Source organism: Syngnathus acus, chromosome 1 (genome assembly GCF_901709675.1).
Source record: "Syngnathus acus chromosome 1, fSynAcu1.2, whole genome shotgun sequence".
NCBI lineage: Eukaryota > Metazoa > Chordata > Actinopteri > Syngnathiformes > Syngnathidae > Syngnathus > Syngnathus acus.
The window spans coordinates 5,808,857-5,825,900 of record NC_051087.1 but is presented as its reverse complement, the minus strand read 5'-3'; the positions used below and the strand labels follow the sequence as shown (position 1 = coordinate 5,825,900).

At 39.3% G+C, this 17,044-nt stretch overlaps 1 protein-coding gene across 12 annotated transcripts in view; it reads right to left on the bottom strand.

Annotated features, from left to right (window-relative positions):
• The window catches only part of adgrl3.1 (adhesion G protein-coupled receptor L3.1), a 118,836-nt gene that overhangs the window by 70,774 nt on the left and 31,018 nt on the right, over nucleotides 1–17,044 (bottom strand). For all 12 annotated transcript variants that reach the window (XM_037261741.1, XM_037261774.1, XM_037261783.1 and 9 more), the window contains exons 3-4: nucleotides 11,010–11,124; nucleotides 4,523–4,736 (exon numbers count right to left, since the gene is read on the bottom strand). In XM_037261741.1, the coding sequence (XP_037117636.1) occupies nucleotides 4,523–4,736; nucleotides 11,010–11,064 (269 nt within the window). In that variant the 5' untranslated portion in view covers nucleotides 11,065–11,124. The remainder of the gene's footprint in view (nucleotides 1–4,522; nucleotides 4,737–11,009; nucleotides 11,125–17,044) is intronic.

Below are 17,044 nucleotides of genomic sequence, written 5' to 3'. Positions count from 1 at the left end.
CAATCCTAAAAACTGCGTCTACTGGCAAATGGCTGACAATTCTGATGATATAAAGAATGATCACTTTTATGTTTCTTCATACATTGCAGTTAAAAAGAAGCATCAGAGAAGATATTTTTTTAGTCACACATAAGGGAAGCTCTCCTCGTATTGGCCCAACCAAAAAATACCAATTGATTATTGTAGTGGACAGGTTTGAAAAAGCAAGTGTGTGTCCTGTCAAAGTTTGCTTGTGTACTGAGGGATTGCTTGAGGTAGAAGACCTGAGAGACAGCTGCAAAGAGGAGTGAGGAAGAAAGCGAGGTGGGGGCCCCGCAAGGTGACGCGTGGCTGTCGAGAGAAAGTCTGTTTGAAGTCCGCAAGTAATTTTCAATCCCGAGAGCAGTGAGGGGAGGTAGCCAAGTGGAGTGAGTGCGTGGGGTGTGTATGACTTCGCATTGGCCATCATGTCCACACTTTGCGCCTCAAGTGGCTCGTCTTGAGAGAGAGAGAGAGAGAGAGAAAGAGAGAGTGTGCTGAAAGGTGGTCGTGTAGCACTCAAGTATTGGTAAGGGACAAGTGGAGCATTGTGAAGCGTATCCCGAGAAGCCATCAGGCTAGTTTTATGTCAACACAACAGCATCACTTGAAGGCAATGCAGCATTTCTGCGTGCAGCGCTTTCCTATAGTGCATCACTGAACTGCAGCAAGAATAACACGCCTCCATATAACTCCCCCTGGAGATACTTTAATGCGCACCCGACCAAACAACGCCGACGATTTAACCGTCGTGACTTTCTTTGAAAGACGCTGGGATCCTGATTTATAAAAAAATAAAAATAATAATAAAGGAAGTGGAGGGAGAAAACGACAACAAAATTACCATTTTGCTTCATTGACCGGCTCAAGTGATGCCACTATCACGCTTAAAACAGATGAGGCGTAACTTTCATGGCCGCCGCTATGTTTCAACCTTCAACCCACCAGGTCCCAAAGGGGAGATAATCTGGGAAACGCTGCGATATCAAGTCCTCTCCGGGTTGCCTGAGAAGCCTTGTGAGACCCTCTGGAGATATGAGGCTTTGATATCAAGACCAATTATGTGGTACAGGCACACACTCGCACAACAACTATGCACATAAAACACACACAAGCTCTTTGGCCTTGGTGAGCTGGAGGAGGGACGATGTGATAGCGAGGAAACACTGGGCAGGCGGAACATGCTCTGATTTTATCATTCAATCGAGTTGAATTCCAACGACAATATACTTGTACAATGAGAGCATACCAGACTAAATGAGGAACATGCACAATATTTCTGTAATCTTGTCGGGCTTGTTTGTAGTCAATGATAATGTAGATCATAATTTTTAAATTGGTACTTTGAAGTAATAGCGCGGCTTATTTGATGACCATAGAAAAGATTTCTGTTATTATCCATTATCAATCGGATTAGCAAAAACAAAGGATAATTATTATGAAAACAATTAAGAGCTGAATGACTTAACATTTGTTTCGGGGGGCTTTATTTTGAATGATTAAAATGTAAAAGCTCAACAGGTTTTCATATTAATATCATAACATCTTGTGTTTTATTGCTATGATAAACATTACAATGTTTTTTTTTAATTTGAATTAATATATTCCAATTTCTTATTGCACTCAACTAAACTGTTTTTTAAAAGCCCCATTGTAAAGGCTAATGGTCAACATGTCTAATTCATTGTTTGTAACACACAAATGTTTCTCTCACACACAAACAAACACACACACACGCACGCAAACAAACAGTGAGTACTGGATATGTGCTAAAGTGTTCTTGGTCTGAGTCACCTCTAACGTAGTATCCCTTAAGATTTAGTTTGGCCTCTGGCTCTGCTAATTGGAGCTTAAAGTCTGGAGTAGCCCCTGGGCAGTGAAAGCTGCGTGTGAAACAACATGAATGTGTGTGTGTATGGGTTTGTAAATGTGTGCAAGTAAATTATGGATTTCAAGTACAGCAGGAAAAGTGGCCACACAAGCTACCACTGCCAGAGCAAGTGGTGACAGGAAGGCAGGCCAAAACAGTCGAGTGGAGTCACGTGACAGACAGGTGGTTTGATGGAGATACACTTTGAATTTGGTGGACATGGGAGGGGGAAGCTTTGGTGAGGAGGTGTGGATAAAAGTAGCACAAGTGGAAATAATGGAAGGATGGGGCTTGATGTGAGGAAATGAAGTTACTCATGGTGCCATAATGAATTAGTTCTGTCTGGACATCCTCATTTCACAGAGCATTGCTTTTTGTTCTGCTATAATGTTCCAGTTACTTCTCATCAAGCCTCTTGAGCTAGATTTGCACAGCAGCTCTTAGTGCCCAATGGTTTAGTGCTTTTTATTTGATTGTTTTTTTCTATCCCTTGATTACTTTTACCTTTAAGTGGTGTGGTGTATATCTATTATCATGCATTTACTGAACACCAAAACATTACAGAAGCAAAAGTGACAGCATAAAAGTAAACATTGCATTGTATCAAATATTAATTATTATTTAATAGTAAAATGCCTTCCGTCAGCTAATTAAATGGTGACCTCCAAGCATTCGATGGGCTGTTTGGGTGGATTTTTGTATCTCAAGTCATCAACTAGCACGTTCTGTCATCCAGATCACAACATTCAATTTGTTCATTTCCACTACGGTTACACTGACAGATAACCGTTGCATTTGGAATTTTCAATTCACATTTAATCAAGGTCATATATTCCCTCGAGGCCACCGGTAATCCTTCAATCATTTTCTTTTAAAACACGTTGATATATTTGTAGCTCCAAGAGCGCAACCCTGAGCTCAAATGATACTTTGTAAAGCACAAACATCCACCAAGGCCAAACAACAATAGCACTCGGCACCAACCTGGAAATTATTTCTCCCCCGTTTCCACTTCAATAGAAAAATAAAGATGGATCAGCCGTAAAAAAAATATTAAGAAAAAGGAAAATAAAGGTGATACGGGCTACAGTAGCAAATCAAGTAACCATTCAAAAAAAAAAAAAGTTATTATCAATCATCACAACCACTTATGAAATTCATAACAAATTTTCTTCCACACCAGCAAAATAGCAGCAGCAGCCCTTTGGCAGGGGTAATAACCAAGCCTTCGACAACTTCAGTTCAACTGCAACAAATGTAATTGCACGGCCCACTTGTCAGTATCTTCAAAAATGTCTTGCCAAAAGATTATGTTTTGATGCATTCACGGTGTGAATTGATTTCAGAATAAAAACACCTGCTTTAGTTCAGGGGAAGATGATGAATTCTTCGGATGAGCTCAGCTGTTTTTGCCTCCGTATGCACCGCTCGCATCTACCAGTGACTCATTTATGGACAACAAAAACGGTGCGGAGAGTCGGTGAAAAGAAACGCTTGCAAGAAAAGTGGTAGTGCTTCTTAAAATGTGACAAATAAGGCCGTGCGGAAGAGCACAATTTACTTTGGGTTCTACATTATACATCTTCTTTCTTTTTTGCCATTTTAGCAGGTATGACAGGAATGTTGCCGTGTTGTTGTGACATTTCTATGTTGTGTTTGTTTGCTGTCAACTTTGGTACCGTTAGTTAGCATGTGGGAAGTGTAAAATTTGACACTGATACTTTAAGAGGATGAATACAAAATGAGCATTTGACAACGCGCTGGCTTCTTTTGCTCGTATCGGATGGCAGGTGTTTTATTTTTTTAGTCTCTCTCTTTTGTCACTTACGTTTAAGTACACTTTTATTTACATATAACAAACATGAGGGAAATTGTCATCTAATAAATTATAACGAGTAGAGTTGAAGAGTTGAGATTTTTTTTTTCTGCCTATTTATGATAGTCACATAAAGTATGGAAAACAAACAGAATATGTAGCAATGCTTAAAGTCCTGAATGTTACTCCCCACCGCCTTTAAAAAACTGATTATTCTTGCTTGCATAAAGGAATCTTCTATGTAAAAAGAAAAATACATACGTTTCTAGTCATCTCGAATTTTACAAGACAACTCTTTTATTTGAGCTCGTAAAATCTCGTAGAATTTTGCTGGTCTACTTTTCACACACTTCTACTGGTTTGTTGTGAATTTGAAAGCAAATCACATAAAGAAGCAACGCGGTGCAGGGATGAACCTCTTATTTGTCAGACGATCAAAAAGTTCAAAATATAAAAGTTTTTAAGATTGTTCACACTTTGATAGGTGAGAGATTGAAAAAAAAAATAGATAACGGTGCAGGATATGTCTTGAACACATTTTGAAAAGAAATCCCATCTAAAAAATCTATAACTATATATATATATATATATATATATATATATATATATATATATATATATATATTACATATATATAGTTACATATATAAAAATGTAACTATATCTATATATATATATATAGATATAGATATTGATAGATATAGTTACATTTTTAATTAATTTGTATAATTATATTCTATATTATTAATTTGTATATATATTTATTCATATTTTTTACTAATTTGTATATATAATAATAATAATAATGACTCACTGACCTGAGTGACATGATCTTGTAGGCATCGGGCAAATAGCACCGAGTGTTTTCCATCTGCGCCGGGTCCGAGTCGCAGATCTTGTCGTCGGTGCGGCCATAGTTGGCGCTCTCGATCATGATGACGTCCGTGCCAGGGCAGCGGAGTTCAATGGGGTAGGATTCACACGACAGCTCCCGCCGCACCACTGCCATGGGGATAGGAGCGCGGCTGGAGGCTGCAATACACAGCAGGAGTCATTTTGACCGCCACACTAAATACAACAATTCTTTTAGCAAGCAAGAAGTGTTACAGTACATTCATTTTAAAAGTGATTATCCATTGGAGAAAAAGCAACTATTGCTGACATCAGTTTAATTTTCTGGCGATGAAACAGATTTACAAAAGATAACTCAAAGGTGCTGATTCCTAATTATGCTCTCTGGCTTCAGATTCAATGCAAACTTCCATGTTCTCAGCGCTTAAATAGGAAACATGTCACCGATCCCAGTGAGACCCAAAATGACTGATCTGCCCCAGATTTTCTTTGGCTGCTGGTTTTCACTCCCTTGCTTTTTAAATGAGTTGATTTGATGATGCTCTGTTGGCTGACGAAACATCTGCCAGACTGTATATAAAAAAAAAAAAAGAAGCAGCGGTTTGCTGCTGACGTGGTGTGTCTGGATTTTGTTTGACCTGGATTTAATGCACTTTTTGCCAAGGGGGGGGAATGCATTGTCTGGACCTCCACTAAAGAGAATTGGGTAGGCTTCGTAATTGACTCGACATATGCTCAACATAGTCATACTCAAAGTCAAGTCGGCAGAATCTTTTTATTTCTGCTACGTCTGTTGGGTTAACTTGACACTGGAACATTCTTTACCAATGATGTTCAAATCTACGCCCCCACCACCACCATAACATAACCTATAGTAATAATCTCACGACAGTTTAATGATGTGGCAAATATCTCAAACTGATGATGTGTGCTTGAATGTTCCAAGGGGAATTTTGGTTGTTGTGGAATAACTTGGATGTTGTTAGTCACTCTCCTTTGAGTGCAAAGATCCCTGTGAGCACCTGCTATCATCCCTTGATAGATGAGACTGTTGCTGAGGTACTCTGTTTTATCCGTGTTACCAATGAGCCACGACCAGCTGTGCCATTCCACTTGAAATATGGATCCCTTCGTGATGATAAATACACTAATCAACCACACTTGCAGTTGTAGCTTTTTTTTTTTTAAAGGGAAAATGCTCAGTTTCACATGTTGTTGGTTTCACGTGTTGTAAATTTATATTGTGACACGTGGGATTGTTTTGTATTTTCACTATCAACCATAAGCAGATTTTAAATCATAGGAAAAGCCAGATGTCCAATGTGGCATTCACACAAGAGGTTCTATTTTTTTTTTTTTATGCATGTTCAGGCCGATAATTGGTGTCGCTTAACATCTGTTTTGTTGTTGTAGTAGTTGAACATATTTTAAAGACTACAAAAAATCAATGCTCTGCGCTTTGCACGCAGCAAAAAAAACAAAAAATACAAAACCAAAGAAAACGTCCCTCAAAAGTGAGGTTCAGCAGCAACTTTCTTGCGTTCCCTTTCCTCGTAACCATAGCAACCTCGTCATCCCTCGCTTTCCCATTGGTTGGACGAGCATCAGGGTTACACAGATGCAGCGAAGAATCTGAATGAGCTCAATGACACGCTGCCCGGACTTTGGTTAATGCTGCCCTTCACCACTCTGCCTGCACCCCCCCCCCACACACACACACACACGCATTGGCAAATGATGACATGTAGAGACATAAATTTACGGCTTGCATTGCGCAATATCAGCGTAGCTCTCAAGGGCTCTGCATTGATAATGGCATAAGATGGCTCTGAGATAAGACTGATATATAAATGACATTTACTGAAAAGGTCCTCTCTAATGAACACGTTCATGCACGCACACACACACACACGCATAAAGACCCAGAGGCTATCACTCAACCTTCAGCACAACTTCTGAAAAGACGTGTGTCTTAGCGGTACTAGAAGCTTTGTGTTGGTGTGCACATAGTGGGCCAGTGGGTCATTACTGTGTTAATGTGCATTTCCTTCAATGGATTTATTATGTCTTAGTGAGCACCAATGTCACTTTTGAAGAGAGTGGTTAATTGAAGCGTGACAGGATCAATATTTTGTCCAGAGTGGTTTTGCTTTACATGTTTGCAGGGTCTCCACTAGGCCATAATAAGACACAAACACATTCAAACACCTCATAACTCAAATAAGAGGTCTTGAAATTCATCGCAAGGCAGTAAATGTTGTCTACCAGACACGATGTCCTGTCTCGTTTTTTATTTTATTTTTTTATTTTTATTAGCAGCTTCACCTATAAAACGTTGTTTAACACGCCTCTCAAAAACTCATATTTGTGTCAGCGGCATAACCCTTTCTCTGTACAGGAGATCCGCTCGAAGTCATGCGTGTGAGCACACACACGGCAAGGTGTGAGCGCATGTTAATGTGTCAGTGCCGGTGTAAGTGGTGACACAAACTTGGCAGCCGCAGACGGCACAGACAATCTTATTTGGACGCTCTCGTCGCCTCTGGGGACTGAAACAAAAGGATATCGATTTTTACATTTGGGCCAAGAACAAGAGAGTGGCAGATGAGGTGAAGAGATGGAAAGGAGAAGGCGAAGGTGAGGGAGAGGAGGATATATACTTATAAGGCGATTGCCTCGCTTGGACTGCCAAGTGTTTTTGGCTTTTGTTAATGTTTGAGCAACGCATGCAAACACGGCAAAAGATATTTTAAAGGGTGAGAGTGCGCGGCCGCCGAGCGAGTCAAGCAATCACTTTGATGTTGCTTGCTGCGGAAACTCTACAATCGAGGCAGAGGGAATGTTTTGCACAGTTCCCTCAACCTATTCAATACGTGTCAATGAATGAATGAACGAATGAAATTATCACATTTTTGCCGCACTGTTAAATGCAAGGTCATCAACATGAAAAGCAATCAGAGACTCTACGGTAATTCAGGGGCAAATATATAATATAATATAATACGATATATATATATAATATTATATAATAGAAAATATATATTTTAGTTTGGGGGAAATGATATTGTGTAAGTTTTATTTTTTATCTTTTTATGATATTCCAAAAGAGGATCAACCTCAACAAAAATTGTTCAGAGGAGAAAAATGTCAGAGGCAACACTACACATGAAGTATGCGGCACTCAAATTCCAGCCATTTAAGTTAACTTGATGGATCTGCAGTACAAATCATCTTCTCATTAGCCCTTCGTCATTTCACTTAATAATTCATCTTTTCTTGAGATGAAGTCTTATTTGGTCATATTTAAAGAACTTTACTTTAAACATTGCCCGTACAAATACCGTTCAGCAGCAACCACAATGTTATAACTCATCAAGGGAGAAGGTTTTGATATTCAACACTCACAAATGGAAACACTGACTAAAAATCAAGTTAGATTTTTCTGCTCCTCATCTATTGTTCTCTTTTTCTCACAGACGTTCGGGGACATAGTGTATTTGCATAGTTTCTGAGGATGGATTTGATATGCTATGACAGACTTGTATTATTTTCTTTCTTTGCCATTTTAGCTCCAAGACAGCATCACAGTATCCTCAGTCAATTTTTGATGGAATCGCATTTTTCTAGTTCTAGTTTCATTTTATTGTCAACCAATGAAAAAAACAGCAGTGAGGTGAACTATCTAACAACAGCCTGTGTGTTCCTCTGTCCTGGACCAGACAATTTATGTGTACTGCAATCTATACAGCTATAAAAGTTATGAAAGAATATTTTGGAGCTGAGATGCAACATATTATAGAAAAACCATCCCCACATTCCCTGCATGTGCACTTTTATAGAGGCGAGACTTTTCTCTTCAATGCTCCCAAGTGACTGAAATGCTGCCTCGGTTGAGGCAGGAAAAGTGCAGCAGCTTTTCCTTACATTGTCAAAAAACTACTAAAATCACATAAATCAGCCACCCTCCCACCCCTAAAAACACCCAGAGTGACATTTGGAGGTCACACAAGTGACCCTTTGCACACATTACAATTTATTTTAAATCAGTCCCACATTTACACTACTTATGTAGTCTCTTTCCTCATGCTTTTTTATCATATCGCAGCTAAACGTCCTTGACTTTGGCCAAAAATGGCACACAGCACTCCCGCCGCGGTGATATGCCCCTCTTGTTTTTTCAACTCACTTTTGAAAACTGTGATTTATGATGTGGCATAGTAATTGTTAAACTATTTGTGTGTACGGGAAGGTCAAGGTTTAAGTTGAGTGAAGTTGTTGGTTGAAGTTGGACAACATTCAATGTCATGTTTGCACAAATAAACTTGTTGTTGGAGTTCAGGCACAAATGACCTTTTGTTGAAGGAGGTCTTAGGGTGGTAGTTAAGTTAAAATTTCACTACTCAAGTGCCACTATTGAATTAAACTTCTTTGTTGTTGTTGGTTTTTTTTTGGCACACTGATAATCTCACCGATTCCCATTTTTTGTTCTCATGTCGCCAAAGCCATGTTTAATAGGAAACTAAATGTAATTTAGGGTTTATAGTGGTGATAGGTGATGAAAATGAAAGTTCAAATTCCATGAAAGTTGTTTTTTCGGCTCTTCTAGATGCCACTGTTGGTTTAAAGAAAGGGGTTTAAGAAATGTGATTTCAGCCCTGTTGAATAAAGAGGAGTCAAAAAAGTACTACTGGTTCATGAAGCAAATTTGAAACTTCATTATCCCAACACTAGTTATCATTACTTATAGTAAGGCAATTCTGAACATTAAACAGGGATTTAGTTGTTTCTCAATTTATAACACTACTTGGTCCCTGTCCCCCATGAATTACTGTAGTAATAGTGTCTAAACAATGCACAGCATCTGTAACAATACAGACAGAACTAAATGTAACTTAGAGCTTCTGCAAATCCCCCAAACTCCAATTGTAGAACATTACGTGAGATGAACAGAGAATGAACTGTATTGTAACATCGGTATTGTGTACAAATGCATATTGAATCGGTTTCAGTGATGGAAGTGCAGACTCTTAGTGAATGGGTATTTTTTTCTGCCACTTTCAGGAAGAATGCATTGCTTTGTAAGTCATTCACTGCTGAATTTCACACAGGCAGCGTAGGATCGATTCTCTCACAGTGACCACAGTTATGATTGTCAATGTCTTGTGGTTGATTGGCAACTGATTCAGGGTGTCATCTGGAATAGGCTACATCTCCTCTCCATGACCCCGAGCAGTAACAAATGGATGGTTGGCATAGTCTGAATGGGTTGATGGATATTGGAGACCAACCCTTACTGGATCCAGTTTGCTTGAGATCCTTCCATGGATAATTATAGAAGTAGAACACTGCAGTGATCTACATGGGTAATGTCAAGCATGCATCCCTTGGCCTAATGACAAGCCAAGGCTCTGTGAAGAAGAAGATGCCGTGTCCTCAAGCTAAAGGGTCTTTGTTTCAAGTAATCCTGCTTAAGTATCAACAGCATCATTTGCATATGTCGACTTATTCTTTAGACATCGATATAAATGCCTTAGACTGGCATTAAAACTAAAAAACAGTTTTGAAATGGGACCTAGGCGTCTATTTTCATTTCATGAGCGTCCATGTCTGCAGTGCGAGTATGCAGGTGCAGGTGCACACACACTAGAGACCTGTGCAAGTGTGTTGAGCTCATCCGCAGCAGCTTTTCTTCACAACGGGGTGATTGACAGAAGCCATTAATGGGATTAAGTCCAAGAGGGCCAGAGCTCCCTCTAGCAGACATCAAAGTGCAGCAGCAACAGGGGGAAATACACAGACAAGCGGCTGGGGCATCTGAGCACTTGCTTGTAATAACTGAAGCATGAAGAAAAAAAGAAAGAAAAAAAAGCATCGTCATCCAGATGCAAAATGGTGCACATTGGTAATCCTGCACCAAATTCAATTTAAATCGGTTTAGCAAAAATGTGCTCATTATTGCAGGGGAAACTTGAAATGCCTTTTGAGCATCATGAAAGGGATGTGACAAAGAGGAGAGATATAATAATAACTCCAATATCAATACAAAGTCAATGATTCACATGCTGCGTCATTGTAAGATCTCCTTTCTGTATCGTCAAGGCAACGTCCAACCTACCTTTTCATATTTCATGTAAGAGTAAGTATACAATACATATGATTGATTGTGCTTGTTATTGTGAACCGTCATTAACAGAAGCACGGTGGCCTTGCACGTCACCATTACGGAACTCGGCTCGAGGCTTCCTGTATGTGGAGTTAACAAGCGAGTTAGCTTAAGTGACATACCACCCCCAAGTATGAATGTGGCTCGATTTTAAATCTTTAATGAATGGAGGTTGATAAATGGTATTGAAAGAATAAATTTTCTCGGTTTGGTCATTTGACATCCATAGCAGTGAACCGATGGAATTTTCAGTCCCTTAAAGATAGTGAGGCTTGTGTGAAAATTCTTACCGATGGCAATGGGAGCAAACAAGATTGAGAGGAAGAGGAGGCATCTGGTCCACATGACGTTCGGTTGGCCCGGAAGTAGAGGAGGATTCCTGCTTCTCACAACTTATTAGCAAACCTGAAAAATAACAAACATTGATCATGAGCTTGTGTTTATACTATGCAAAGGTGAAAAGTTGTATTGAAAATAATAGAAAGAGGTTACAAAATATTAAATGCAATCTTGATCCAAGTAATTGCAAGCTTGGAGGATTTTTAATGAATTTTCATTTGCTAGTCAAACATTACTTTCCTAATCCTCAAAGCACACTTGGGAATGGTAAAAGCCTTTTTAATAATGCATCATAAAAAAATAAAAGAAAACATATTTTTCTGCTCTGAACTGTACAAACATACAAACACTAAACAGCCTCTGCCGCTTCCCGTCGTCACACATAACTCATAATTTAATACTTGTGTGCAATATGTAGAAATTGAATATCAACTGTGTGTGGAGTGTGGAGAGCAGATGTTTAAAAGCACACTAATACTTGAAAGAAATAATCGAAATTACTCTGTGCGTCCTGGCATGTCTCTGCAACCGGAAATTATCTGATGTTGCTGTATTTACAGGTCTAAAGTTTATTTAGTTATAAAAGTTTGAAGACAGTTTGAAGCACTAATGAGAAAGCTTGCATCCGACAATTTTAATCTGTCTGCCAAAAAAGAATAAATCTGTGCTGTTTTAAAACAAGTTAAATGTTGCAATCGTGCCTCAATCTCAGTTTGGAGTCAGCTTTGAGTCTAATTATGCAATCCACAATAACAGGATGGTGGCTGTTATTTTTTTTTTGCATCATTTCTCCTACTGTTTTCAAAACAGCTATGGATTTGTGCTGCAAACCGAGCAAGGCATCAATGCAACATTTTTCTTTACGTACTCTCAAATTGCCGCTTTCTAACCTCATTGATCTCGCATTCCAATTAAAATAAAATGACCATTTGCGGGAGCGTTTCAACAATAACGGCAGCTCAAATGCCTCAAAGCCTTCACAGGGAATCGGAGAGGAGCACGGGCAGGCGCATGGCACAGATGGAGCAAAAGCAGCAAGTCGGAGCCATGGGAAATATATCATGTGTAACAGAGACTATTGATCAGGGTGACCAAACAGTTTGAAGCCCAGCAGAGACTAAGAGACAGAGTGCATCTCCATCATGTCATGCTGTGTAGGCAAATAGCCGCGTTGCTTCTGCTGCAACTATTAAGTGAATAGCAGGTTTCTATTTCATATATTTAAACTGCCAAGCTGACACGTTGACCTTCTGTAAGCACCAGAGACATGCTGTATATGCATAATGCATCCCCTGAGTAGCCACAATGACAAAAAGCTTCATGCTGGAGACGTGTGCACACTTGAGATTGGGCTTCGCTGAGAATGGTCATCTGGGTTTTTATTGACTCTGTGCTTTCTCCAAATAAATCTGAAAAATGAAAAATTTGCTTTAAATTGGGGTAATAAATTAGAATTAGCACCTAGCAGCTGCATGGATACTTGACCTGCCGCCGATTGTTGTACATCCATATAAATCGGGAGGCCATGCTGTGGGGATGTAATATAGGTTGTAGTAATTGTGTCAACTTTTAACATTTTGGAAAAAATGTATGACCTTGGTTCATTACTTTATCCAATAAACCACTTATGGTGAATTTTGGCAAAAGTATACAAACTGTAAAATTATTTATTAGGAGTGAAATGGGAAGGTCAATAGTTTGGTTAAAAAATTGCTTGAGGCATCATTTTAGTGCTAGCAATTTAGCATTAGGATTTGTTCATACGCAGCCAAAATGGTGAGGCCAACTTAAAAAAAAAAAAAATCTTGCCACCGACAATAACTCGCTGACATTACACTGATCGTATTGGAGAGACGACTTTGAAAAATGACTATAGGACAAAATTGTGTCAAATACTTTCTGCATTTTGATTCATAATTGAAATGGAGATACTGACGAACACATTGGTATGCACTGAAGGCTTGTGCTGAAAATAGAGTCTCTTAAATATTGATGTAAATCTATAAACGTCCCTTCTACAACTTGCCAACAGCTAAAAGGGCGGAAGGGAAAATATAGCAACCGTTTCCTTGAATGCTTTGAACGTCTGTCAGTCGAAATTGAAAGTCCTACGTGTAATAATGTAACTACTCGAGCCTCATCAACTAAGGCTTTCTGCTAAATCATCTTGAACATGACCTCCGAGGCTTTATCTCCTCTACGGCAAGGTGATGTTTCTTTTGGGGCCTCATTTAATATCTTCACAACCTGACAAATCCCTAATGGCACCAACAATAGGCAAGCGGCGTATTCTAGACCCGTTTAAACAACTCAACAAGCTGCCCCATTTTGATTGATTGCTTTCTAACTCACTTGAACATGAGCAATCTGACCAGCTGTCCCTCGGTTAGACACAGGCGGTATACGCTGACATATGGCCGGACGCCACCAGCCGCAGCATTCCACTGTTCCATAATTCAAAAGCTATTCTATCACTCCGTATGCTGCCCGGCCACTGTCTCCCCCCCCATCGGTTAATTAACCCTCTCATTTCCACCGCGCTTGACTTTGCACACCGGAGCAATTGAATGACAGCCTCAAGCTAATCTGACTTTAAATCATTCAAGTTGATGATTCACATCAGTCGGATTCTCACATATGCTTGGCTAATTATATTGTCCACGCTTGATCGTTGAGCGTTGCTGTGTTTTGTCAATTCAGCATCTTATGTGTTGATCGGTTTCCAAATGATGAGGTAAATAGGCAGTAATGGTGCTAATCAGAAAAACATATGTGTTGTGTTTACACGGTCTGTCTAAAGGTTTGGCAAACACTGTGAGCTCCATCTGAACCCACTCTGTGTTAAATTGATGAAGTAACTGAGGTGTTATATTAGAGATGATTGCTGCATCATTAAGCCTTAACTAGTTAGTTAAACTGTTTGTTGCGATTGAAAATATGAAATATGGCAGGTTGAGGTTTTCAAATGTTTTGTGTTGCTGGCGTGTTTTCAGCCACAGTGGAATTGCAAAAGACAAACACCTTGGATTTTGAATAATGTCTCAGCATGATTAATACGTCACTGGAAAAAAAATGGTTGAATTCATGAAATTTTATTTATTTTACTGTTTGCGCAAAATAAAATCATCTGGATCCATCTATTTTTTTAAAACTATACATCCAAGAAAATGTAGACTATATGTGTACTTGAACAATTTATCTGGATACATATATTAGAATTTAATTCATTCTACACATTTTTTTCCAGTGCAATTGTAGCATTGAATCCAATCAGGATGTTTATTATTTATTCAGGCCTTTTCAAAAAGTATTGTGATTAACATCTTTGGATACTCCTAAAATGATTGAAACCTTGTTAATAAATCTTTTAAGATACTTGGAACCAAAGTATTCATATATTACAGTAAAATAAAAAGCCTTGGGAATTTGGGAAAAAAAAAAAAATCAACCTTCGTCTCTGTCCGGATTTTGTTCAGCTTAGGAGCCCTGCGGTATTTTTGCCTCTGTTGCACACATCTGCTCAAACCATTTTGAAAAGTAAGTCGAAATGACAAAAACAATGTGTCTGACTTTATAATGCATAACCCAATCGTCAATATATTGCACGCTCTGGGGAGTCAGTATTTATGTCCTGTGTATGTTCCAGCCCTGAATAATAACTCTTTGCAGGCAGTTGCCAGGGCCACAACACTGACAGAATAGATCGCAACCATCTATGAAGTAATTGATGTTGTGCAGATTCTGTGCGGTCTGACCCTAGCGGTGTGTTCGTGCGCACTATCCCCTAACGAGAGAGTCCTGTCTGTCGCAGAACTCCTCATTCAGGGCTTCTCTCTTCCACTAATGAGGGCTGACCGGACTAGGCTACCTTGTCAACAGATGTCACATACACACACGCAGACGTTTGTGCATTCACAGTCTGCAACACACATGCTTATCGCTAGGAGACCAGATACCCGACCCCCCCATATATCCCCCTCCCCCCTCATCCTTGCGGCAGAGATTCTCAAATGTGCCCATGCTGTGTTTGCTAACCCAAGCTGTATCCAAATCTTAGAATAATGTTGCATGGTAGCGATTCAACAAATTCCATCATTTTCTCCTTGCTTCTATTTACATGTCTTTCCTAATTAGAATTAAATTAAATAGCGGAATTCAGTCGTGACAGACAAGCATGCACATAATTAGCAAAGCAGAAGTTTCAGAAACAATTGCTCAAAGTGCTTGATAACAAATTGGTTATTGTAATTAAAGTGCATAAAAGAAAATGACAGAAGCAATTCTAGTTGTTTTTAATCGGTAAAACGTGTATCGCGTATTCTGCCTTTGCGAAGGAAATTAAGATCAGATTTCACTGCCACCGCATGAGACGTGTTAATTTAAGACGTTTCTTATTGTGACTGTGGTTTGCATTATATCGAGATGGTTCATTAATATTGGTGGGAAAAATTTTGCAATATTTGAAACAGAAGTCAGTTTTCTATTTTCGCTTTCTTTGTGGTTGTCCCCATTGTTATTTGTGAAGCTGCAGCTGTTGTAAAATAAGCTATTGTTTTATTTTGTATTGTATTGTATAACATCACAATGCCTTGCACCTCTGCAAGGGGGCGCTTGACACCAAATACCTCTTTTATTGCTCCTTCTCTACTTCCTGTCTTTCTTAAGACTCTCGCTCTTTTGTGCTCTATTGGAGTGAAAAGTCTGAGCGGGAGCAAAGCTCAGGGGGACGTGCGCTGTGTTCAGTAAAATGGCATGTGTCTGCCAAGCTATGGTAAATTACCTCCAGTTGGCTTGCTGGGGTGGGTTAAACCACCACGGACCCTTCCCGTGTGTGCTTAATGAGGTTGGGTGGGTGACACAGAGTGAGAGGGCAGTGAAGCACATTCTCATCAGCACCAGACTGGTAGACAGGCAGACATTTGATTAGAATGACTCGCACAGGTAGCTAAAAAGACAATCCAGGAAGGGTGGGTGTTCTTTGCATCGCCTGTAATGGCCTGTAACGAGCGAGACAAGCACTTGCAAACAAGCATGCACAGTGAAGTGCAACGGATGGATACTGTGTAAATACACCGTGCACACATTTGAACCACCATGAGCGCTTTTGAATGGAGACCCCCTCCCCTTTCATTGTAATTGCCCTCTGCTGATGAAGCCCAAGATAATGATTAGGAGTGAGGGGCCCCTGAGAGTGACTGGAGGCTCGTACTGAGACAGCACAACCTGTCAGCTCCCGATGACATGGATGTCTTGACGTGACTGCCTCAACGTGCATCCATATTGTGTGGTGGAGCCCACACGAAGCAAATTAAATTCCTAATTAATAGAGATGGTTTTTTTTTGTCCCGGGTTTTAACACACTTTAGTGTGACAAACAACAAACAGCTAGGATTTCGTTAGTGGTGTGTTTAGTTTAGTTTAGTTTATTGTTTAGCACATATTATTATAACAAATAACAGTGCAGGGAGGGAGACGAAGCCTAGGGCTTGTAAGGAGCTCCACTCCTGTATAATCAAAGTGCACAACAAACAAAGTGCTGTGACATCAAATATTATTCAAGTGTTTAAGAAAGAAAAAAAATAATAATAATATATATATATATATATAAATGAATAAACATCAATGAATAAACACAAGCATAACTAGCTAAATATTAAATCGTCATATTTATATATGCATATATACGAAAGTGAACGTATACATACATAAACAAATACACTATACAAAATGAGAAACAAGAGAAACAAAATTTGACACTTTAGTGATGTTGAAACAATCAAAAAACACCAGGTAAGAAAATAGCTGAGCGGAAGCAGAAGAACTGCAAACAGAAAATAACAAAACAAGGAAGAATCAGGGTATAAATAGTGGTTTAAGTTGATGTTCTTAGTATGGATCAGCTGAGTGCGGTGGAGTAATTTTGGACTGGTAGGATCATGAGTGGAGAAGGTGGTGTTTCAGGTGCTTTCTAAAAGCAACCTGTGAA